Genomic DNA, 24,429 nt, shown 5'->3' with positions numbered 1-24,429 from the left:
CTTACTCTACATTGGCTGTAAATATGTTAAAAGCACACTAAATTTTAGAGGTAAAGAGTACAATGCCCCTCTCTAATCTTATTCCTTCCAGAAGGAGCCTCTCACTCATACTCAAAGAGAAACAGAAGAGTAGAGAGCTGGTTTACCTTTAGTGAGGGGTCAGTGGAATGTGCAGCTTGAAAAAATGGTGCTCTGTCTTGTTCTTTTACCTGCTGTCTTTGGATTGACCCTCCTTTTTGGACCCCCAGTATGACTGATTGAATAAGAGGGAACTGGGATCTTCTCTCACTTGTGAGGATGGGCTCCCATCCTGAGATGCCCTAGTAGGATTTTATGAAACACAGAAGATGGGGTAGGAGTGAGCAATTTAGATGTGCCAATAGAATGTCAAAGTGAGTTCTAGCTGCTCATATATCTTCCAACAACACTCACTAGTATTAGAGAAAGGTGTTTGACACCAGAACCCTAGCCAGTAATTTCCTTTCTTTGTCTAGAGTGTTCTCTATCCCATTTGAGATCCAGACACACATTATTTGAGTTAACTAGTTATGCCTTTTAATAAAATAAAAACTACTCAGATGTGTCTTCCCCTAGAAAAGTATAATAAAGGTAGAAGGCAAATTTGGAAAAAAATTTAAATATCTGTGATATTTAAAAAGCAAATTTTCTTAATATAAAAAAGCCCTTACAAATCAAGAAGAAATAATCTAATAGAAAAGGCCAAGAGTCCAAAAGAAAAAAAAAAAGGAAAAGAAAATGAACAGACAGGTCATAGAAAACAATAAATGAATTATGAATATTAAACTTTATTTTAATATCAGTCTCATTCTTAAACACAAATTTTGATGAAACATTATTTTTCCCATATCACATAATAGAGGAAAAATGTTCAAAAACTTGTTGGCACACTCAAACCATTTTGGAAGGAAATTTAGCAATGTATTTCTGTAACCCATAGATATATAAACTATGAAAAGAATTAACAGTGAATCCTTCTTGGAATTCTGGCCATGAATGAATTCCTAGCATAATACAAATTACAAAAATTGAACCAAGAAAAGTAGTTTGATTTGACCATTTACCACAAAAGAAATTGGGAAATTTCTACTGAAAAAGGCACTAACTGAAATTTATTTTTTAATGAATGGATAGATTCAATGTTATTTACACTCTTCTACCAAAAAAACAAGCCAAACCCATGGCCTTCAAATTGATTCCAACTCATAGCAACCCTATAGGACAGAGTAGAACTGTCCTATAGTACTTCTAAGGCTGTAAATCTCTATGGAAGCAGACTGCCACATCTTTCTTCTGTGGAGTGGCTAGTGGGTTTGAACCACTGACCTTTTGGTTAGCAGCTGAGTGTTTTAATCACTCCACCACCAGGGCTCAGGCCCTTCTAGGCCACAGAAAAAGATAAGAAATTTTTCAATTCATTTTATGTCATTAGCATAGCTGTTTTATAAAGACTTGATTTAAACAACAAAAAAACAATTTGTTTATGAAAATATATGCAAAAATATAAATGAAATATTAGCAAATAGAACCTAACTATGAGTCAAAGAACAATACATTATGACTATGTAGAATACATTTTAGGAATGTAAGGGTGGTTCAAAATCAGGAAATACATTCACATAACCCATTTATTAGTAAACACACTGATATTCTTAGAAAACCTAAGAGACTAATAAGAAACCGATGTAATTAATTAAAAAAATTAATCAGATGGCTGGATACAAGATTAATATATTTTTAAAAAATAGCTTTCTCCTTGTCTCGAAATAAGCATTTGTACATGGATATGGGGGGAAATTCCATTCCAAATAATGTCAGAAACTTTCCCTAGAGAGGCATTTAGCAAGAAAACTATATATATATATATATATATATATATATAAAACCCCAAAGCCAGTGCTGTCGAGTTGACTCCAATTCATAGCGACCCTATAGGACAGAGTAGAACTGCCCCATAGAGTTTCCAAGGAGCGCCTGGGGGATTCGAACTGCTGACCCTTTGGTTAGCAGCCGTAGCACTTAACCACTATGCCACCAGGGTTTCATATATAACTAAAAATATACTGCATATATTTCTTTTACCAGAAACCAGAATCTTAACACAGAAGTGAAGTGATCACAACTACCAGATTGTTAGTTTATCCATGAATATAAGCCACAGAGGAGCCATGGTGGTGAAGTGGTTAAGAGCTCAGGCTGCTAACCAAAATGTTGGTAGTTTGAATCTACCAGCTGCTCCTTGGGAACCCTATGGGGCAGTTCTACCCTGTCATATAGGGTCACTATGAGTCAGAACCCACTTGACGGCACACAACTACAAGCCACAGCAGCAATCCAGCTATACATTGTTTTAAATTTTTTTTTCATAATATCATTGCTTTAAAAAATAATGTCATCATAAGAATTGAGAATGATTTCCTCTAATGTTTGCTATGCTATAACAGTGTAATTCACTACTTTGCAAATGAATGGTTGGTAATATTGGTAATAAATTTATCAGGCTCCAAATTTATTAATTAGTTCAGTTAAGATATATTGAAGACCTGACTTTATTTGATTCATTTTTTTAAAAAAGGGCGGGGGGAGCTATCTCTTATCAGGCTTTATCATTCATTACACTTGTCCTTAGCACTTCCTATTATATACAGCTGTGTCATGAACTCTAGTTTGACTTCCTGTGTAAGGAAATTAGGAACTGGCAATATTGCATTTCTAAATGTAGCATATGCATATTCTTGATCATCTTATTGATGACTCTCCTCTTGGTTTTGCGGCTCTATTTTTTTCTATCTCCAGAGTCGGTGACTATTTTTCATAGTTAAGCAGTGAACAATTTGTTGTTGTTAAGTGCTGTTGAGTCAAGTCTGACTCCTAGCAACCTTATGTATAACAGAACTAAATGTTGCCCAGTCTTGCACCATCTTCATAAATCATTGGTATGTTTGAGTCTATTGTTTTGGCTATTGTGCCAATTCATCTCAAATTAGTGACAGCAAATTGTAGACAAATACATACATCCTTCCAAGTCATTCATTTCCAATCCTGCTTTTCCCTGCCCACAGTGAGAAGTAGTAAACTTTACTTGAAACTTAAATTTTTCAATGACTTATAAAATACTTTTGAATGTACAAAAATGAATAAACCATGAAAAAATAATTTATTCACTCAGTGTTATAAACAACTAGTATTTGAGAGAAAAAGATTTTAATAAGAGTTATCTAAAAGATTTCATTCAAAGACTGAAATGACCCTTTCCATTGAAAGATCCTATTTAACCAGGTAGTTTCAAGGAAGCAAGAGAAACTGTAAACTGGTGGTTTTAAGGTGTCCCAGTCTCTGACAGCTCAAAATATGCCGCAATTATATATTTAAGTAATTTGCAAATAATTTTATTGCTATCAGTTGGTAATTACTTAGTGTAACATATCCCAGAGTTTCCCAAGAAAAAATCGTTCAATAAAATAATGAGTGCTACTCAAAAAAGACGTTTGTGGTAAAACAAACTTGAAAAACATTAGATAACAGAGGTAAAGTGGTTCTTTTACTGCAGTGGTTCTCAGAATCTTTAATATGCTAATATGTATTGTGAATCTTCCTGACAGAGATAATATTTGCCATATGTATTTTGCTATAAAATTCTTTTTGAGTAATGTATCTTGTGAAACTAGAATTCCCCAGCACATGTTTTAAGAAAAAATGGTTTAGAAATTGATGATGTTTCCCTAATTCTATATGAATGATATTTTATTCAAATTGAAAAAGAATATGATGCAAGGCTCAAAATTTACCTGTGTTTTATTGACTATGCAAAGGCATTTGACTGTATGAATCATAACAATTTATGGATAACATTGTGAAGAATGAGAATTCCAGAACACTTAACCTGTACATAAATCAAGAGGCAGTTGCTTAAACAGAACAAGAAGATACTCATGGTTTAAAATTAGGAAAGGTGTGTATCAGGGTTATATCCTTTCATCATATTTATTCAATCTGTATGCTAAGCAAATAATCTGAGAAGCTGGACTATATGAAGAAGAACGTGGCATCGGGATTGGAGGAAGACTCACTGACAACCTTCGATATGCAGTTGACACAACCTTGCTTGCTGAAAGCAAAGAGGACTTGAAGCACTTACTGATGACGATCAAAGACCACAGCCTTCAGTATGGTTTGCACCTCAACATAAAGAAAACACAACTGGACCAATAAGCAACATTATGATAAATGAAGAAAAGATTTAAGTTGTCAAGCATTTCATTTTACTTTGATCCACAACCAACGCCCATAGAAGCAGCAGTTAAGAAATGAAATGACATATTGCATTGGGCAAATCTGCTGCAAAAGATGTCTTTAAAGTGTTGAAAGGCAAAAATGTCCCTTTGAGGACTAAGGTGTGCCTGACCCAAGCCATGGTATTTTCAATCACCTCATATATATGCAAAAGTTGGACAATGAAAAACGAAGACTGAAGAAGAATTGATGCCTTTGAGTTATGGTATTGGCAAAGAATATTGAATATACCATGGACTGCTAGAAGGACGAACAAATCTGTCTTGGAAGAAGCACAGCCAGAATTCTTCCTAGAAGTGAGAATGGCTTACATACTTTGGACATGTTTTCAGGAGGAATTAGTCCCTGGAGAAGGACATCATGCTTGGTAGAGGGCCAGTGACAACCAGGAAGACCCTCAACAAGATGGATTGACACAGTGGCTTCAACAATGGGCTCAAACATAGCAACAATTGTGAGGATGGCAGAGGACTGGGCAGTGTTTTGTTCTGTTGTGCATGGGGTCACTAAACCATAAAACCAAACCCATTGCCATAGAGTTGATTCTGACTCATAGGGACCCTGTGAGTCAGAATCAACTTGACAGCACCTAACAACAACAATGATGCAAGGGCTTTGTTTAAACTTAAGACGCAAATTACTATAATGAAAGTGAATGATTCAATCCGTGTGTTAATTCTCTACTAATGTATGTGGCTAGCATTAGAAATGTTAATAAATGAGTACCAAAAAAGCAGTCAAGTTTTGACAAAAAAGAAACATCTGCCCTTCCATAGTCTCTGGTTTAAAGCTAACAATGAGCGCTGTTCAAAATACTGATCAATGATGAGACAAAGAAAATCATCCTTTGCATAAGAAGTAAAGCGTTTCAGATAACATCATTTTGAGCAGGAAAGAGAAGCAGTAAATTGGTGGTTCCAAGTATTACTGATAATTTACAATTTAAATGTGCATATTACCAGCCAAGAACCTTTTTTTACCTACAAGAGCTCCTCAAGGGTGAGTTATTTTTGTGCATTAGTTTTACAAATCATTCCCCCAAAATACTCTGAACAGTTTTGGACCTATTTCCCACCTCAGGTTACCAGTTTCTCAGCTACTTGGGTGCACATTTAAATAAGGATTACTATAATAACGTTTTTCTTTATAAACTATTTGTAGCATGGCTCTGTCTCCTAAATGAGTATACATTCCCTGGTTCAGCCTAATCAAAGCAAAGTGTGGTTATTCTCACAATGCCTACTCTACTTCCTTACAAGTAGCTAGTAATAGTAATCTAAGTTAGGGTCCATTCAGGTATGATAGTACCTATTTTAAAACATTAGCTAGATTTTTATTTTCATAGCCAAACTTCAAGTCACATGAGCTAACTAAGCAATTCATTAATGCAAAAGGCCATTGAGCAAAGCCACCAACCATATATAGTACACAGTTTTAATATTCTAATCTAAAATGAAATTCAAATCATTTATTTATACATAAAGACAAATAACCACTACATACACTTGAAATCATTTATTCAAGGCATTTTTATATAATCTTGCAAATATAGTATAGACATATAATAAGAGAATATGAGAGTACAAAGAATAATATAAAGCCAGTGTCTGGGCATTTAAAATAAGAGCTCTTCAAATGTTACAAATGTTTTACAAATAGGATTCCTGAAATATTGGGGAGAAATTAAAACTTTATTAAAAACATTACAATACCAAGTGACACGTCACTTGGTTTGTAGCAAGCAGTTATATATTAATTAAATGTTTATATCCCATGAGTTAAGATTTAATACATTTTACATTCAAGTTGAAATAATTCAGCACCATTTTGAATGATAAATGAAATTCTCTAAGTGTTCACAAGTGGCCCAGGACTTTTGGAAACTGGGAATAAAACTTAATTTGAAGACTGAATATATTGATTGCAAATGTGAGTTCTAAACACAAAAAAATACAGAAAAGGGCTAATTTTTTAGTTATCATACTATTAATATCAAAACAAGAACAAAGTTATTTTTAAAATATCTCAAGATTTTCACTCAATCTGCTAAAGATTCTCAGTGACACGTGATAATTTTAGTGAAGTACACTTCCTTTAGAGTCTGAATATTGGGACTGTTCTATCGGGTATCTAAAACAATGTTCATTATTACAAATATTTCCTACTGAATAATTAAATGATATCAAAACCCACTGTCGTCAAGTCTGACTCATAGCGACCCTATAGGACAGAGTAGAACTGCCCCATGGAGTTTCCAAGGAGTGCCTGGTGGATTCGAACAGCCATCATTTTGGTTAGCAGCTGTGGCACTTAACTACTACACCACCAGGGTTTCCAAATTTGGTAATAGATATTTTAAATAAAATTCTTACATAAAAATATAAAGATTTTCTAGAAATAGGCACATTGTCTATTAATATGTGCTATGCTACTGTTGGGGGACTGAATCCTAGCCTCAAAAGTCAAGTTTTTAATCCAGACTGTGATGTGAGTAATTATGAGACTACTAATATGGCATATAAAAGACTCATAAAACTATTTTTCTGATTTAGTCCATTTTCTTATAGTCTTTATTAGTTTAAAAGTCTCTTTAAAAGTCTTTTCACAGTACTTAATATTTTTGTGTTCATTTCTACTTCCTATTCCTATTTTATAAGAAAGTCTTCTTTAGAGCTTGCTAAGACTGAATTGTTATGTTCCTTATTTTATTAATTGATAACCTGTGGATTTTGATGGCTATTCAGAGAAAAGACCTGTTTACGGTTCAAAAATATTGGGTGCTAAATCAATACTGGAAAGTTATTTGGAAGTGTTTAGGAATGACAGGGAGGGAAAGAAACATTTATACAAGTAATAAGTAAGAACCTTCAGCTACCTATTTTTTTTTTCCAACTTAACCAAATAGACATGGAAATATACTTTTAATCATTAGTAACATATATGAATGTCATATTTAACTTTTAACTGATTTTTAAAAATAAAATATGCTCATGAAAAACAGTGCTTAAAATTGAAATTTTATAGACATGTACTTATAATTTGTTAAAAATAAAAAAAGGTGAGGCTAATGGATAATGATGGCACTTTTTTATGCTTATTGAGGTTAGGCATAGTCTTTTTTTGTCCTAACACCTAGCATATATTAGGCATTCAAATGATGATGGCCAACAGATAAGGCCTAATATCTGAATGTAAGTAAGTCTCTTATATGTATCCAAAGGCCACGGTATTGGTTAGTTTTTAATACATGGGTAATAATTTTAATAAAACACTAGATCTTAAATCTGAAGATGCCAGTCTGGCTCAGTATTAATACTGACAGTAGTTTTTGTTTTTGTTTTTTAGAAAGCAAGTATATTAAAATACCTCTATTAGAAAAGATAACAGTTTTGAAAGGCTCATTCCACAATCTTAAAACTATAAAGCAATTTAAGGCAAGGAAGTATATTAAAGAAGTCATTCCAGAGCTAAAATGATGATGGTTCAATGAAAGTTCTGGGTCTCTATCAAGCTGTCTATATTCTCAGTTGGTGTGTGTCCTGGAGGATAAGGATAAGGGTGTGTACCTGCCCCTTGAGGACTGCCCATCTCTAGCCCCTCTTACCTTACTATGCGCCCACTGGGTGCAGAATGATCATTGGTAATTGATGTTGACTTTTGAACTCTATCAGATATTACACAGCCATGCCAACTCACTTGTAACATTCTACCTAACTCTTCTGGCACTGGAAATACCTTTCTTGAGATTTTAATACTGGTTAATGTATGAAAAACTTCAGCTGAAGCACCACTAACTTAAAAGTGTAATTTGATTTCCTTCTGCACCTTTTGAATTTCAGGAAAAAGAGAAATTCTCTAAATTTTATTGTAGCACATGATTTCACAGTTTAAATAAAATCACAGCTGTCTCACTACGCAGCACAGTCCTTGGCTTGGCAGAAAGTTTTCTTCTCCCCGGTTCACCAGCCCCTCAAGTATGCTATGTGCTTTGCTAATTTGGACTGTATTTCACACACACAAAAAAATAATCATGTATGATTGACTCCTGAATGACCTAGGATGGTGCTCCTGTATTGCACACATATTACATTATATATTCTGGATAATTTAAAATTCTTTAGCATCCCTCTTTTTAATAGCGGAACATAAAATAAATGCGTAAAGATTTAAAATGCTAAGATTCTTTCATTGATTATTTTAAAATATTTGAGACAGTTGTGGTTTGAGGGACATGTTTATATGATTTTTATGTCAGCAAGGAAATTTCTTTTAAATTAAAATTCCAATACGCTTAAATTTATATTATCTCTGGACATGTCAAATCTATCATCAAAATGACTTCACATTAAAACAGTTGTCCTACACACATCTGTCATCAAAATGACTTCCCATTTATACAGTTGTCCTGTGTATACCAGTCCCCAGAATGGTAATATAAGAATGCCACTTAAAACGTCTCTGCCCATAGGAAAAATCAAAGTAGAGGGGGGCATCAAAAAATTCAGGCAGGAATTGGGCAGCTCAATTACTTAATTCATTCCTAAACAAAAGCTGACTCAAGTTAGAATGAAACTGTGCATCTGACAGAAAGAAAGGAGTTTATCTGCTAATTTAAAAATGTAAACATAAATTTTATATAGGGGTGTAACTATCTGAATACATATACTGCCATTTCTCTGCTATATAGTAATACTTTGTGACACCAATGATAATGTGTTTGTTCCTTCTTCAGCACCAACTGTGTCCATATATGTTTAAACAGTAGGAGCATCATTTCTAAATTAATTTATACTAGGGCACATGTATGCCATTTTTTATTATGCTTCACTGAAGTGTCTGCACTTTAGAAAATTTTCAACTCAAATCATTTTGGCTCGTTCAATGAAATAGTTTCTCTTTTGCACTATAATTTCAAAAGAAGCACAAGAGATGGGAATTTCTTTGAAAGAGTCAAGTATGCCACTAGAGAATTGAAACATTATATTAATTCACAAAGTTATGTGAATAAGTATTAAGAATTTCCCAAATAATGCCGATTTAAATGTTCAGAATCCAGTTATATGCTTTGTTACAAAACTGTCCAAACGAAAAGCCCTTTGTTGTTTTCTGCTCTCTTCCCAAATACATAAATCCTACTGAAGTTAATTTATTTTTTCCCACTTCAGAACACCAGGCACTGATTCATCCACTGGAAGTTTTGTCTTGCTTTCTAATACCTAGATTAAGGTAAAAAAAAAAAAAAACAAAGACAAATTATTACCCTGATAAGATTATGAATGAGTACAGCAGACAAATTTAAAGTCAACCTTTTTTAAACTTTATGTGGTAACTTCCCTCCATTTAAGTAATAGGTGCCTCATGAAAATATCCACTAATATGTTATTTTTAATAATGATTTGAAGAAAGTGACTCTCTGTTAATAGCAGAGGCAGACAGTGTATGTCTGATGCCTATAATCCCGACATCTAGGTTCAAGGAAACAACCTGTAAAACAATCAACAGCAAAGCAGAACTTATGGGATTGGTGGCCCTGATAAGGTCAGTTCATTTGTGGAGTAAGTGTGGCTTGTCCACCAGGCAGCAAGGTCATGGGCTCTATACCATCTTGCATTAGTCCTTTTGCAGCAGGGGTTTGGAATTCTGTTATTAATAGGCAGGAAGTGGGCCAAAGCCAATAAATCAAATATCATTGTATTTAACTTGTGATTCTAGATGCCTGTGTAAAGGAAGTAAGAATGCACTCAGTCCAAATCATAAACCATCAACTTCCAAATAGCAAGTTCTATGAGGAGAAGAGAACGTAACTGTAGTATCTTAGAACTGAAAGGGGCCTCAGATGTCACCACCTGGTGCATATCTTCAGTTTACAGTGAGGAAAACGAGGGAGAGAAGATACCTTAATGGCACACACCTACTTGAAAGAAAGACCTGGTGATCTGCTTCCAAAAGGTCACAGCCTTGAAAACCCTATGGAGTGCAGTTCTACTCTGACACAAGTGAGGTTGCCATGACTCAGAGTCGACTTGCTGGCAACTGATTTGGTTTGAAGGCTCTCAAATATTTGATCGACATGAAAAATAATCAGTGAACTGAGAGACACTCTGTGTCCAGTATAGTAATGTTACCACTGTAATCACACACACTGTTGCTTATGCTGTCCCCAGACTGACCACACAGTTTTAGGTAAGTTACACCCTCTGTTCAAGAAACTTAAAAAACTCCCCATAGTCTCCAGAATGAAGCTCAAAGTTTTTAGCTTGTTATGCAATGCTTTCTTTGATCTAACCCAAACTTACTTTTCCATCCTTTTTGCCCAGCTCTTTACTCCATCAAACTTATGCTTTAGCCAAACTGGAAAACTTGCTTTTCCAAGCATGTCCTGCACTTTCCTCCTGCCATGTGGTCGTCCTGCTGTTGGCTCCTACCTCCCAGCCAGCCCTCCCTCTAACTCTCCTTACTGCAGTCCTCCTCAGCCTTCAAGGTCCAATCCAAATGCTATCCTAAAAGCCAAGGCAATCTCTCCTTACTCTGAACTCTGAGCCTCAGTGAGGGAGGTCTGAGATGAACGTCAAAATACAAGCAGCAAGTATCATTCTCCTGAAGGTGAGTTGTTTTCTTGTTTTGTTTTTTTTCCCCAAGTCAAGTGTTTTGTACTTATCCTGTTATTTCCCACTCACAGAATAAGTATCATCTTAGTATTTTATTATGAATTGTCAACTATGGATAATTTCACTTTTTCATATTTTAATCCACCAGTATTGCTTATAAAATTCCATCTCAGCCACTCTTACAGTTTAGTTACCATCAGTGACAACTGGTAAAAATAAGCAACTCTGTGGGGTGACCTCAGCAAATAATCAAGACATTGCTGAGTTTTGGTAAGTTAAATTCAATCATGGCAGCTGACTGATCCAAGTGTCAGCAGAGACAGTCTAATGGGTGCAGGTTGCATGTAGAGTCACAATATTGCTGGAACACTGTAACAATTTTTATTTGTTTGAATAAATCCATTATCCAATTCAGTGGAAAGCAAGACACATTCTATGCAACAACAGAGTCCACTCTCCAGACCTGCTCCTAGTGAGAGGCCAGCAGTCTTGAGAGTCACCTAGCTTATTAGAGATCCTCCTAGTCCTATTGCATTTTATTTTACCTCTCGTTGAACTTTTCATGTTGTGTCTGTATTACATTATGTATGTATTTCTATCATCCTCTCTACTCAATTCCAAATTCCTTGAAAGACAGAGTAATTCATTAATTCATCAAATCTTGAATGAGAAGCTACAAGGTGGCAGACCTGTGCCTGGCACTGGGCATACAGCAGTGGGCAAGAGACTAGATCCTGGCAATATGGAGTAGAGCAGGAGGGGCAAACATTAAACAATGAGATTCACAAATAATTAATTGGAATTATTATAATAAGGCTACAAGGGAGCAATCCAGTGCTAAGAGTCATATTTATCTTTGCATTACCCTTTAAGGTCTAGTTCAGGATCACAATAAACTCATGGTGCATAAGTAAGAACGTAAGTGAATAAATTTATGGAGAATGAGTGAATACATGAAGGGATTATAAAAATGAAAATAAATGAAATAACCAATTTATTTTAGCTTAATTTACACTGATGTTCTGGGGGGTTTGAGTTATACTATGAGCATCTCCACCCAGTGTGGGCCATAAAACCAGCCAGGTTTTCTGTGTTGTGGGCATGTTCAGAAGAATACACTTGATTGCTTTTTTTCAGTGTTACCCTTTTGCTGTTAGAGGCTTCATCTATTCTTTATGCTGGGATGTCATTTGTAAAGCACAGGTTCTGCTCCTTCATGTGAACAAGGAAAGACAGCCCTTCAGAGTGAGTACAGCTCTGAGCGACAGTGCAGTGCAAGGCTTTGGGGGATGGGACAGGGGCTGTTTTTAGCCATCTTTTTCTCAGGTGTAGGGCAAAGGAACCCAGGTGTAGGGCAAAACCTGCACAGCTAGGTTTAGGTGATGTTCACGTATGGTTCATGTGCACCAAACCATTTTCCTGGTTTTCTATCAGGGAGAGATTTCTATTAGTTATGAATTTCTAGTATAGCCCCGCTACACCTTTCTGCATGACCCGGAGGCTCTATGTCTCACCAACGTCAAAGCAAAGCTAACGTGCATGCGTGCTCAGTATCATTCTAATTGTGCATTTTTTGGCAAAGTGTAACTCATAGGTATGATTTATTACCCAGCAGCACTAAAGCAGGCTTAAGAGGTACGTAAGAGGTCAGAGTAGCACAGAGTGGCAAACAGGCAAACCTACCCAACTTTAATTCTTTTAAAATTATGAAAGAACCCTTTCCTCCTTCCTTGCAGGGTATTTTCCTAGTACTCACGGTTCTAGAACTCAAATACATGAAATCTTGATTTCTATGGAACATGGATTCTGATCTTTTTAGTTGCATACTTTAAAGGTAGTGATTTTCCAAATGTACTTTAAAGAGCCCTAGAGCTCCTGCAGGGACTGTTGCTGTTGTGGGGGTACCGGGGCAGGAAGCAGGAAACCCATCTGTTAAGGCTCCCACAAGTCCACCAACACTGCATACTGAGTGATTTTGCATATTGGGCCTCCCCACTGGCTTTTTGGATCAAGAATGTGTTCTGTGTGTATATGTTGGCTTGAAAACTAAGATTTAGGATGATCAAAACCTTGGAACATCCCTTCTTCACTAGCGTTATCAAAAAAAGATCAGCTTTAAAAAATGTCACAGTGAAGACTCTATACCATTTTCTACTTTTGGTCTGTTTTATAAGGAAAGCGCAGAAGTTAGTACAGGAAACAGACATGTGTCAGGTGTAATGCCTTTTGGGAAACTAACACTCTTTATGAAGAGATTACTTAGCTAGTCAAATAGGACTTACGGTGAAATTGTGCAGCCTGAGGCATACGCGTGATGTCCTGTGTAGCGTATTTCACAGCGCACGACATTGTTGGAATAGTCTGACTCAGGCACCAGGTAGCTGGGGTTCACACTGACCTAGGCAAGGCAAACAGCATTTATGTTTCAGATCTCACCATCAATATTTACTGGATAATTTATGTCTATTCACAGGGGCTAGAAAAAGGGAATGTGGTTGAACTAAATCAAATGGGAAGGGGTGTTTAAGTTAGACAAGTAGTTATAGTCTGGAGAAGGTATAGAGGGAAAATATATTTTTTTCTCTGAAGTGCTTTAAAATAAAAAATTTCTTCATATATCTAGGGTGGTTTAGAAGTAGTTCTAGATGACATATAATTGCTTTAAGGACCATGATTATTTAACATTTGAATCCAGAAGCGGGGTGGCTATTGATTTGCAATCTCAATAAATAACAGATGCATATTTTCAAAGATCACTACCTTTAGAATGTAGTTTCCTGGTTTTACATCTGTAATATCAATCCATTGGCAGTCTATGTCTGCATTGTAGGTATCATAACAGCCAGGACTCAACCCCTAGAACAAAGAAAATAAAAACATTTAAAAGATGATATAGGGTCAGAATATTCTAAAGAACATACTATTTGCAAATAAATCTTAAGTCAGTACTAAAAGAGGTTGACATAGAACTATACTTTTATTGCATCTCTCTTGAAAAGTACATACTACTCAGTCTTGACTATATATTACTCTCTCTTGAGAAGTATATATTACTTAGCCTCTAGCTACAATAGATTTAGGACTAACATAAGTAGTAGTACACTTAGCTTCTGAAATAGTGTAATAAATCATCATTGATAAATACAATCTTAAATGATGAAATAGGCCTCTATCAACATTTTAGAGTATTATCAGCTCAGGAATAAAGCCCACTTAATAGTTAATTAAGCTCAAATGTCCTCTTCTCACTGAAACACTTCTAAGTTTCCCCTCTTGGAAAATACCCTTCAGTGCTCTGAAGCCCATGATACTTCTTCATGTACAGTTTTTATAGCATTTATCCATTTCTGTTTGGTATTTTGATTGTAGTGTATAAGAATATACCTAACTAGAGATTGTAAGCTCCCTAAGGGTGGAGTCTATGTTGCATCTTTGAATGTGCCAGGAACAATTTTAAACACGTTATTACATATATAAGTTCATGAAGTAGGTGCTATTATTATCTCTATTTTATAGATGAGGAAACTGAGGATCAGTGAGGTCAAGTAACTTACCCAAGGAGATAGTAAGTGCTGAGCTGGTTTTGAGCTTAAGCAATTTGGTCCAGAATCCCTGTTGTTAACCATCACACTACACTCTCTCTCACATGGTCACTGAAACATTTGTTGAACTGAAGGAATGAATGTATGCCTTAATGAATGAATGCCATGTTACTTCACTTGCTAAAATATTCATTTCAATAAGTAAAGGAGTGCCTTCTATAGGCTGGAAGGAGAAAATAGCAATGAATATAGCAATAAGATATATTCCTTGCTCTCATGAAAGGTATCGTCTACAGAAGATTTCTCATATTGGAGTATGTAAGTATATTCTTGATTCCATTAGTTCTTCATGAGAAATTCTGACTGTTGTGTTTTCCGATAATAACACACAAAAAAATTAAAAGGCACTAGCTAGAATCATTTTAACTCAATACTGCCATTTAATTTCAACACCCAAAGTACTCTGGTACTTAAGATCACCTTGGTCACCAAAGAGAAGACAAAACCTTTTTGGCACGCTCTCCCATGATGGTTTGGTTGTAGCTCAATTTGGGAAGAGTGGGTGAAGAACTGTGCTGTCATATACCACAGAGAGGCAAAACCTGAAAATGTCTGTGCACAGCAGTGAAAACCATATTCCATTGTTACTGTCTAGATGGAAACCATGGCCTCAGCCAACTTGGAATCATTCATAAGTAGTATGCTTAGTAGTAAATACATAATGATAATTTTTGGCTTCTGATTCTGCCACATAATACATAATAAGTGTTAACTATTATCATTACCATAATTATTATCATTACATTCATGACACTGTAAGAGATTCATTTGATTAGGTACCTATTTAAGACTGATTTAAATAATGCTAAAATAAAATAAAATAAATTTTTTTATACCACATAAACCAGAGACTCCATCAGCCTGAGACCAGAAGAACTAGATGGTGCCCAGCAACAACCGATGACTGCCCTGACAGGGAATACAACAGAGAATCCTGGATGGAGCAGGGGAACAGTGGGATGCAGACCTCAAATTCTTGTAAAAAGACCAGACTTAGTAGTCTGACTGAGACTGGAGGGATCCCAGAGGTCATGGCCCCCAGAACCTCTGTTAGCCCAAGACTAGAACCATTCCCAAAGCCAACTCTTCAGACAGGGATTGGATGGGACTATAAAACAGAAATTGATACTGGTGAGGAGTGAGCTTCTTGGCTCAAGTAGACACATGAGACTATATGGGCAGCTCCTGCCTCGAGGAGATATGAGAAGGCAGGAGCTGGTTGAATGGGCATAAGGAATACAAGGTGGAGAGGAGGAATGTGCTGTCACATTAGGGGGAGAGTAACTAGGGTTACATAGAAAGGTGTGTATAAATTTTTGTATAAGAGACTGACTTGTACACTTTCACTTAAAACACAATAAAAAAAAAAAGGACTCTCATGATGTCAAAATCTGACTAGACCTGAACTCAATGAGCAGCAAAGACTGACCAGTACAGACTGAAGACATTCATAATCTCTTTATCTATTCAATGTAAATATTTAATGTTTTTGGCATAAACCATAACACATGTGAGTATCACCTAGCAATCAATATATGGTATATATACAATGTGACCTTTCTAAAATCGGAAAAAGTATGAATTCTGAAACTCATCTGGTACCAAGGACTTCAGATCACAGACTGTGGACCCAACCTATGAATCCCTGAACGTTGGTTGTCCCATAGAACTATTTTTAAGTCTATAATCTGGGTGGTGCAGAACAGTTAAGCAGTTGACTACTAGCCCAAAGGTTGTTGGTTTGAACCCACCCAGAGGTGCCTCAGAAGACAGGCCTGGTGATCTGCTTTCAAAAGTGCGCAGGCTTTAAAGCCCTATGGAGCAGTTCCACTCTGCACAGATCTGGTTTCCAGGAGACTGAATTAACTCGATGGTAGCTAACATCAAGAACATCCTTTGTTATATGGTTTATATTGATTGCTTTCATGTCCAGCACTTATGAAATTTCCGGAGTTATGACTGCTATGCTCAAAAGAGAGAGAACCTTGTATTAAACGGGAATGTTTTGTGTTGTTGTTATTGTTGTTTATTAATTACACAAGAAGCTTCACTATCTATTGTAATTTAGGTTACAGCATTATCACAAGGTATACATTCTGATTATATGTTTATGGTAAAGAATCTCAGTTAAGCATTATTGAAGATGCCATTATTTAAACAAGTTGGAAATAAAATTTATGGTAAGAGAAAAAAATAATGCTACAGTGCTTATCTTCAAGTGAACAAAAGAGCTTTAAGGAATGCTAAAACTGGCATTCTAAGATTGCTCAGGTGACAGAGCTTAAGTATGAGCTTTAATTATCTGAACGAGCAAAGAACTGGAGTTATTAAGGCCATTAAGCAAGCATTTCACATATTAGTATTATGAACATCAAAATATAAAAATGGATTAAATATAGAATCTGAGTTGAGGCTTTCTAAACTAGCTATTTGTTTTTAGTAAAACATAATTGTCACATTAAATTAATGAGGTCCACTGTTTCAGAGTAGAACTGTGCTCCATGGGGTTTTCAATGACTGTGATCATTCAGAAGCAGACTGCCAGGCCTTTCTTCCAAGGCACCTGTGGTAGATTTGAACCACTAACCTTCTGGTTAGTAGCTGAGCACTTAACCTTTTGCACCCGCGGACTCCTGAATATATTTAACCAACATTATAATAAAACTAATTTAAGTCAACACTGGGACTTGTCGGAATTCTTTTTCCTTAAAATGAAGTACATGTTCAAGAGACGTTGATCTAGTGAAAAAGACAAATATATAAATTATTTATAATGTACGACCTATTTAAAAAAAAAAGTCCTAGTGAGTAAAAGTTAATTAGGACATATACAGATGATGGTTAACAAGAATCAAACCAAATCCACTGCCGTCAAGTGGATTCCGACTCATAGCAACCCTATAGCACAGAGTAGAACTGTCCCATACAGTTTCCAAGGCTGTAAATTTTCATGGAAGCAGACTGCCACACCTTTCTCCAGTGGAGCAGCTGGCGGGTTTGAACCACTGACCTTTTGGTTATCACCCAAGCACTTCACCACTGCGCCACCAGGGTTGCCTGTTAACAAGAGTGCTACCATATAAAATAAAGTGGGGTGACTCCAAGTAACAGCAGAAAAATAAGTGTTATAAATGCCTACAGTCCCAGATTCACATATTTCAACACAAGGTGAGCTGTCCAGAGTGGCTCTTTTTCTGAGTGGGTGGAATAAATTCCAAGTCACCCTGCACATGGCTGCTCTGGGACTTGGTGATCATTCAGTAAAAAGGGAATCTTTGTATGCTCACATGTGTAATGTGTGGGGAGGCTCAATGTCCTTTTGCTTAAAAAATAAGTGCTGTCCAAGGGCATGTGGAATTTAACCTTTTCCCGCTCCAATTGCCATGATGTTCTTCTAAGCTCAGAAAGAGAAGAAATGGTAACATTTAGGTCCCCAAAGAGCTTCCCGCCACAGCCCTGGAATTTGCTTCCCAAGATCCCAGCTGCTGATCCTTTTGTGCCCTGGGTTATGTACATTCACTGCTCCTGGCCAAGGTTCGGGCTGGGGTAAAATTATAATGTCGTTTCACAAATTAGGATTTCTTATGGAAATACATGGGTTTTAACTGGCACACATTTTCCAGTTATAAAACATACAAACTGCTTAGTTCAGCACTACTTTAAAAAATCCATCCAAATGATGTCTGACATCAGTTATATTGTAGGCTTAAATATATATGCATGGAAGAAGAAACTGTGTCCCTCTGTTCTTATTTCTCTTATTAAAAGAGACAATTTTTAAGCAGTGCTTTATAAGAAACCTATTCCCTCTCCTTTTGCAAAACCCAATCACCATCTTATTTTTAGCTTAACACACAGAGGTGAGAAAACAGAGGTATCTTGTCTACAGTTACTCACCAAGCCAGTTAAAGAGTATAGAATGAATGCAGGTGTTATAAGCCATTCAATCTCCAGGGAGTAAATTTCACAGCTTTCCATTGTGAAGACAAAGAGTGTGCACACTGACATGTGATCATGAGTAGGGGGCTACATAATTTGGATCATGAAGCCATCGCTTTTTCTTTTCTCAGTTATTTTCCGCCTTGACTAGACCAAAAAAACCAAACCTGTTGCCGCTGAGTCGATTCCGACTCATAGTGACCCTATAGGACACAGTAGAACTGCCGCATAGAGTTTCCAAGGAGCGTCTGGTGGATTCGAACTGCTGACCTTTTGGTTAGCAGACATAGCTCTTAAACACCAGGGTTTCCACCTTGACTAGACGACCCCCTAAATGAGACAGTTTATATGAGAGAAGTAGGAGGAAAGAAAGTAGTGGACCACTTCATCTTCTCTTTGAAGACTGTGGGCTCTTGATTTTAGGGTGCCAACTTACCTGTGTGTGTGCAGTACAGGCAAATCGCCTCTGGTAGCCATAGTCGCAGGACGTGTCCTCTAGACAGAAGCTTGCTTTGTGGCCTTCAGCCACTCTCCTCTGGGTGCTGGCATCAAGCAGGTCATAGTGGCTGAATTCATCCATGCTGTGGAAATGTCTAATGTCCCACACAACACAGAGAGGTCAGTTACACTTAGAGAAAGCATGAGGACATTAACTTCTCCATTGCCTCAGAAATTTGTTTTCACATTAAAAATGAGATCAATTTATCTTCTTCTTAATGACAGATCCATACTAGATATTTTTTCCCCAGGGAAAAAAGCCTATTAAAATTGTAAGTTTTTAACTTTATTAATAGGGAAGAATGACTTCTCTTGAATCCTTTTGTTTTTCTAGTATGACCTGATTTATTGTTTAACATTAAGTAGAAATAGAGAGTAAATTATCTGTGCTTAAATGGTGCTTCCAATGTATTCTCTAGTGCATTTCTTTTGCCTGCCACTACTGATAGTTTCATTCCAAAAAATAAAAGTACACAACGTTTGGGAGGCCACTGTAGTATCTTAAAAAAATCAAGTTCTCACATTTATCATTAATAAAATGAAAAATGAGAAACAATGGCATCTTTTATCCACCATTATTATTTAAATAGCATAAACTTTTATTTGGAAATAAAATATTTCTGTTTTACCAAGAGATTAGGTGGCTCATGCCTACTTTTCTTATTTCATGAGACAGAAGGTGCTGAACTGGTCATCTTCTCACATAAGGAAAGAACCTGAAGAAATGACTTGGATTGCAGAAAGAACGTTCAAGAGCACACATCAGGATTTCCTGGCAATAAACACCTGGGCAAGTTACCAGGGCAAATGATATAATTACCTTATGTGAAAGTCTTTCAGTTTACAGCAGAACAGGCAACTACCTTGGATTTGATATTGGCCTTTTAAGGCATGGAGGAAGATCGTCCTCAGCTCACGGAGTATATCATCTGCATCTTCCTTTGAGAACGGTATCTGACTCCTCTCGATAACAGTCTTAAACTTCTCAGATGTGGCCTTTATTAAATGCTAACCAACCAGAGATGGAGGAGCCCTGGTGGCACAGTAGTTAAGTGCTTGGCTGCTAACCAAAAGGCCAGCAGTTCAAACCCACCAGCTGTTCTGAGGGAGAAAGACGTGACCGTCTGCTTCCGTAAAGATTTACAGCCTTGGAAACCCTATAGGTCAGCTCTACTCTGTCCTAGAGGGTCGCTATGAGTCAGAATAGATTCAACGGCAGTGGGTTTGAACCACAGGTGACTTTGGTTGTAATAGAATTTTTTAGAAATCCTAACTGTAGTATCTTGGAGTAAAATTCTATTGATGCCAAATGCTATATCCTATCAACAGTTTTAATAAGCTGGACTTTGACTTTCCAATTCAAAAGACAAGAGAGGATCAAGTAATTGACAGATTATCTTAATGTTAAACTCCCTTGTTTATGTAAAATTACATACAGAATTCTTAATGGAAATAATGGCAATTTTTTTTTTTTTGGATTGAGAAATAAGACTTGCATTTGTCATATCAAGAACAACCTGACAGATGAAAAAGCAACTCAAAGGTACCCAGGGGGATCATCCACTTACTGGTGACAGCTATGCCATTCCCAGGAATATCTCGGTCGGCTTGGTAAGAAATCTGATGTCCCTTGGTTTTTCACTCTTTGGGGAAATCTTAGCAGCACCCTGTGATCGTAATCTCTGACATCTGCCCTATATGCTGTACTGCAATTTTTGAAAGAAGAAAAATTATATTCACAGAATATTAACTAAATATAAAACTATAAACAAAAACCTCATCATAATATAATAATGACAACTGTCTTCCCCAAGTAGATTATCAGTTCCAAGGGGCCCAGCATTTTATTTTGTTATTGTGGATTCCACTGATCCTAGAACAGTGGCCAAGTTGATCAAGTCAGAACTCAATGAATATTTGTTGAGTGAGTGAATCAATCGTTAAGTATGGAAATCCCCAGAGCTTAAAAGTAAAAAACATAATAAAATTAGCACTAAAAATTTACATGTGATAAGTAAACTCTATTTATAATAAATTCAAGTTTAACAATATAAGTGAATAAAATTGCGGTGGAAATTATCTCAAATAAAGAACTCATAATACTCATTATTAAGGACCTCGAACTTTACAATACATTTCTTCTCAGACAGTTAACTAAGATGTAATGTGGGGGAAATTGCTGTAAAAATATGCACTCAGATTTAGATAAATAATTTCGTAACACCACTATCTTCAAAACAAGCACCAATGTAATATCATAGGAAGTACAGTGCTGTGAGTAATGCAAGACTTGGGAATGAAAATCATGAGATTGAATTTGTTCTTTTCCTTTAGCCTGCCAGCTATAAAGGGCCAACGTGGGAGAAAGATACAATACAGATCACTGTATTCCTTCGAACATATATTTTTGTGAATATATGTTCGAGTACTACCTACTGATGGACTGATTTTACACTTTAAAATCTTCATGGGACCTATCAATACATCTTTTGCTCCCTCTGCTGGTTTCCCAGCGCCAAAGGCATTCCCAAAATTGCCAGGATTTTATTTTCGGGCTGGTGGAAAAACAAAGCTCTTGCTCATGGCTGAAGTAATAACAAAACAGCCAAGTGAATCGTTGCCTCAAACAAAAGAGGAAAGCTTGACCTTTGCCAATGAGGGGTGCCACAGTGGCAAACTTGCCTCCAATCTTTTAAGGGGGTATTAACAAGGTCTCCCATTACAATGATTTCTTTCCACCTTACTGTAGACTTATAGAATGTTACTGGAAATAGTTGGCTTCAACGTTTGAGAATCGTCGAAAAAGAACACGACACTTTCAGTTTCTAAGAAGGGTTTTCTCTATCTCCCTCATCTGTGATACAGTTTGAGAGAACCCACAGAAATCTTCAAAATTGAACTCTCCATCCAGGTCAGCATGTGCAGGAGGTCACGTCCCACTTCTCAGCTCTAGTTCCACTTCTCAGCAATTGTCTGCACCAAACAGGAGGCATCAGAACCAAGGACCATTGCAGCCCCTACCTGGCAAGGCAGTTTTCCTCGGCAGCGCATCTCAGATTGTACATGGCCATCTTCTGCACGTAAGTGGACGCCTGGATGTAGTAGGGGTCAGGCACCAGGTCCGGGAGACCTAAACGTCAGCAGCATTGGGCACACTAGTGAGACAATTCAGCGCCCTCCACTCCGGCTCCTGGTTCCTCTGGGTCCCTTACTCCACCCCTCGCCCACCGGGACCGCAGGGTGGGGCTGAAGAAGCGGGAAAACGGGGGATTCTGGGGGCTGCAAAGTAAAATGGGAAGGAAGCAGGAGGAGCCAGGCGCGCGCGGTTTCCCCAGATTCCAGGGCTGCTTCTGCAGGGGCGGGGGGAGGAGTCGTATCTGCGGGTGCCAGGGCCCGCCGCGCCCAGGCAGCCACGTCGGGGAGCCACATAGTTGTGGACAGGGGGCGGGGGGTGCTTCCAGTGGACTTGGGGAAGCTTACCGTATTGGAAGTACCCGGTGCCGTATCCCGGCCGATACCTGCTCCCAGACCGTGGCCTCTCGTACGTGTCGTAGTAGTTGTAATAGGGGTTGTCGTCGGAATACTTGTAGGGGTTGTATGGGTCGTCGCCCACCATGCCGTCCACACGGCTGGGCGGCTGCAGGTTGCTGAGTGTTGGGCGCTCTCCTACAGCAGTCCCGTTGCCCGCGTGCGAGCCGCCAGTGCCGCCGGGTCCGGACGACGAGTAGCCAGCTTGGAACCAGTGGCGGGCGGTGGGCCTGGGGCGGTCGGCGGGGGTTCCCGTCGAGCCGCCTGACCGCGCCCGCGCCGCCGCTGTGCGGTTGTTCCGGAGCAGCAGGACAGGCGTGCGAGGCTGCGGGGCGACGGCACCTGGGTCCCTGCGGCGCTGCGGCTGGTACTGCGAGCCCAGGCTCAGTAGGCTGAACACCTGCCCGTTGTTCTCCCATTGGATCCTCTGCCGCCAGGCGCCCGGAGCCGCCGGCGGCTCGCGCGGGGGCTGCTGCTGGCCGGCGGCGGGTGAGGCGCAGCGCACGAGCGCAAAGAGCTGCAGCGGGCCGAGCAGGAGCGCGGTCCAGGCGAGGCGCATCGCTTCCTTTGCCGGGCTGTACCCAGTTGGAGAAGACGTGGCTTGGAGAAAATAAAAACGGGGCTCAAATCACGTGAGGGAAGGAGAAATCATCCAACCAAGGAGGCGGGCCAAACTGGGTATCTCAGTTCCCACCTAGTAGTGCCAAGGGTGGGCTGCAGACCCTCACCCAGTAAAGACGGCCCTTCGGACGTGGCGCCCGGCTCTCTCCCCTTTCCCAGTCCTTCTGGAAGGCGGCGGGGAGCGGCGCGGCGGCCTCGGCGAGCAGGCGGTGTCTGGAGTGAAAGAAGGAGAAGAGATTTAAAACTTTCTGGCAAGTTTGCAAAGTTACACAAGCCGTTCTGGCCCGGCCGCCCCTCCGCTATTTGTTCACGTAATGAGATTGGAAACGTGCAAGGCTGACAGCTCCTCGCCTCTGCCCCTCCCTCTCCTCCGCGTCCCTTCCTCCTCCCCCCAGACACGTTGCAGAGAGAGAGTTAAGGGGAAAGAAGAAAACGGAACACACATCCTGAGACACACTCAGCTTAATCTGGAGCGAACATGCAGGAATTTAAAAAAAACTCAGACAGACGAAGTCAGCCAGGCCGTGGGGCGACGCCAAAATATGCATGGAGAAAAATGCTATTAGGTCACCAGCCCTAGAGAGGCGGGAAGGGGAGAGGTGGGGAGGGTGCTAGGGGCGAGAGGCGGGGGAGAGGGGGAGACCGTTGTGACTAACGTTTATCCATAAAGGAGTTAACCAGACAAATTTCCCAATGCACACTCTCTTGCTTTTATGGGAATCGCTCTCAGCAAATAAACCCTAGAATATCAAATTTTGTTTTTCTGTGTGTAGGTAATATGAGAAATGAGTTACAAATTTGTTTCCTACAGCGAATATTTTAATAACCAACAGTGAAATTTTACACGAAACAAAGCCAGCTAAAGCTGAAGTGATGATAAACTCTCTTTCACAATGCCGGCCTGGATGTACTTTGAATAGATGTGGAGAAATATCTTTCATCTAGACAGCATCTACCAGGAAGTTTCCTTCATGAAAGAGAGCTAGAACGAGTCGGCCTAAGAGCACTAAGAAGGCAACTTCAAATAAGCATTTGATCTGACCTTTTGGTTTTTCTCTCTACTTCTAATAAGGAGGATTTGACTTCAGATTTAAAAAACTGAAATCACCATTTGTTACATGTTGAAGGTCAGTGAAGCATCCCATGTGGTTTGATTACTCTCCCAATCTAAACAAAGATTACTAAAGAAATAGCTTTGAGGTTCAAATTTGTTAAATAGAAGAAGGTAGGAGTGGCCAGAAGGAGAAGGAGTAGGAGGATAAGCAATGCTCTCTGGACAGAGATGCTTAATGGATGAGTTGTTCACATAACACTCAGAGTTT

At 38.4% G+C, this 24,429-nt stretch overlaps 1 protein-coding gene across 2 annotated transcripts; it reads right to left on the bottom strand.

The window, feature by feature from the left end:
- Window positions 1-5,856: 5,856 nt before the first annotated feature.
- LOX (lysyl oxidase) lies at window positions 5,857-23,416 on the bottom strand. Of its 2 annotated transcripts, XM_049873589.1 has the most exons (8): window positions 23,215-23,415; window positions 22,439-23,086; window positions 21,980-22,088; window positions 20,527-20,664; window positions 18,897-19,053; window positions 13,680-13,775; window positions 13,202-13,317; window positions 5,857-9,527 (listed from the first exon to the last, which is right to left on the bottom strand). In XM_049873589.1, the coding sequence occupies exons 2-8, from the start codon at window positions 23,043-23,045 to the stop codon at window positions 9,521-9,523; spliced, it is 1,230 nt and encodes a 409-aa protein (XP_049729546.1). In that variant the 5' UTR covers window positions 23,046-23,086; window positions 23,215-23,415; the 3' UTR covers window positions 5,857-9,520. The 2 variants fall into 2 exon arrangements, with proteins under 2 accessions (XP_049729546.1, XP_049729547.1); XM_049873590.1 differs by lacking the exon at window positions 5,857-9,527 and having other exon boundaries at window positions 13,198-13,317; window positions 22,439-23,416.
- Window positions 23,417-24,429: the final 1,013 nt, after the last annotated feature.

The sequence above is a fragment of the Elephas maximus genome, chromosome 2, assembly GCF_024166365.1.
Source record: "Elephas maximus indicus isolate mEleMax1 chromosome 2, mEleMax1 primary haplotype, whole genome shotgun sequence".
NCBI lineage: Eukaryota > Metazoa > Chordata > Mammalia > Proboscidea > Elephantidae > Elephas > Elephas maximus.
This window is presented reverse-complemented; position numbering and strand designations above follow the sequence as displayed.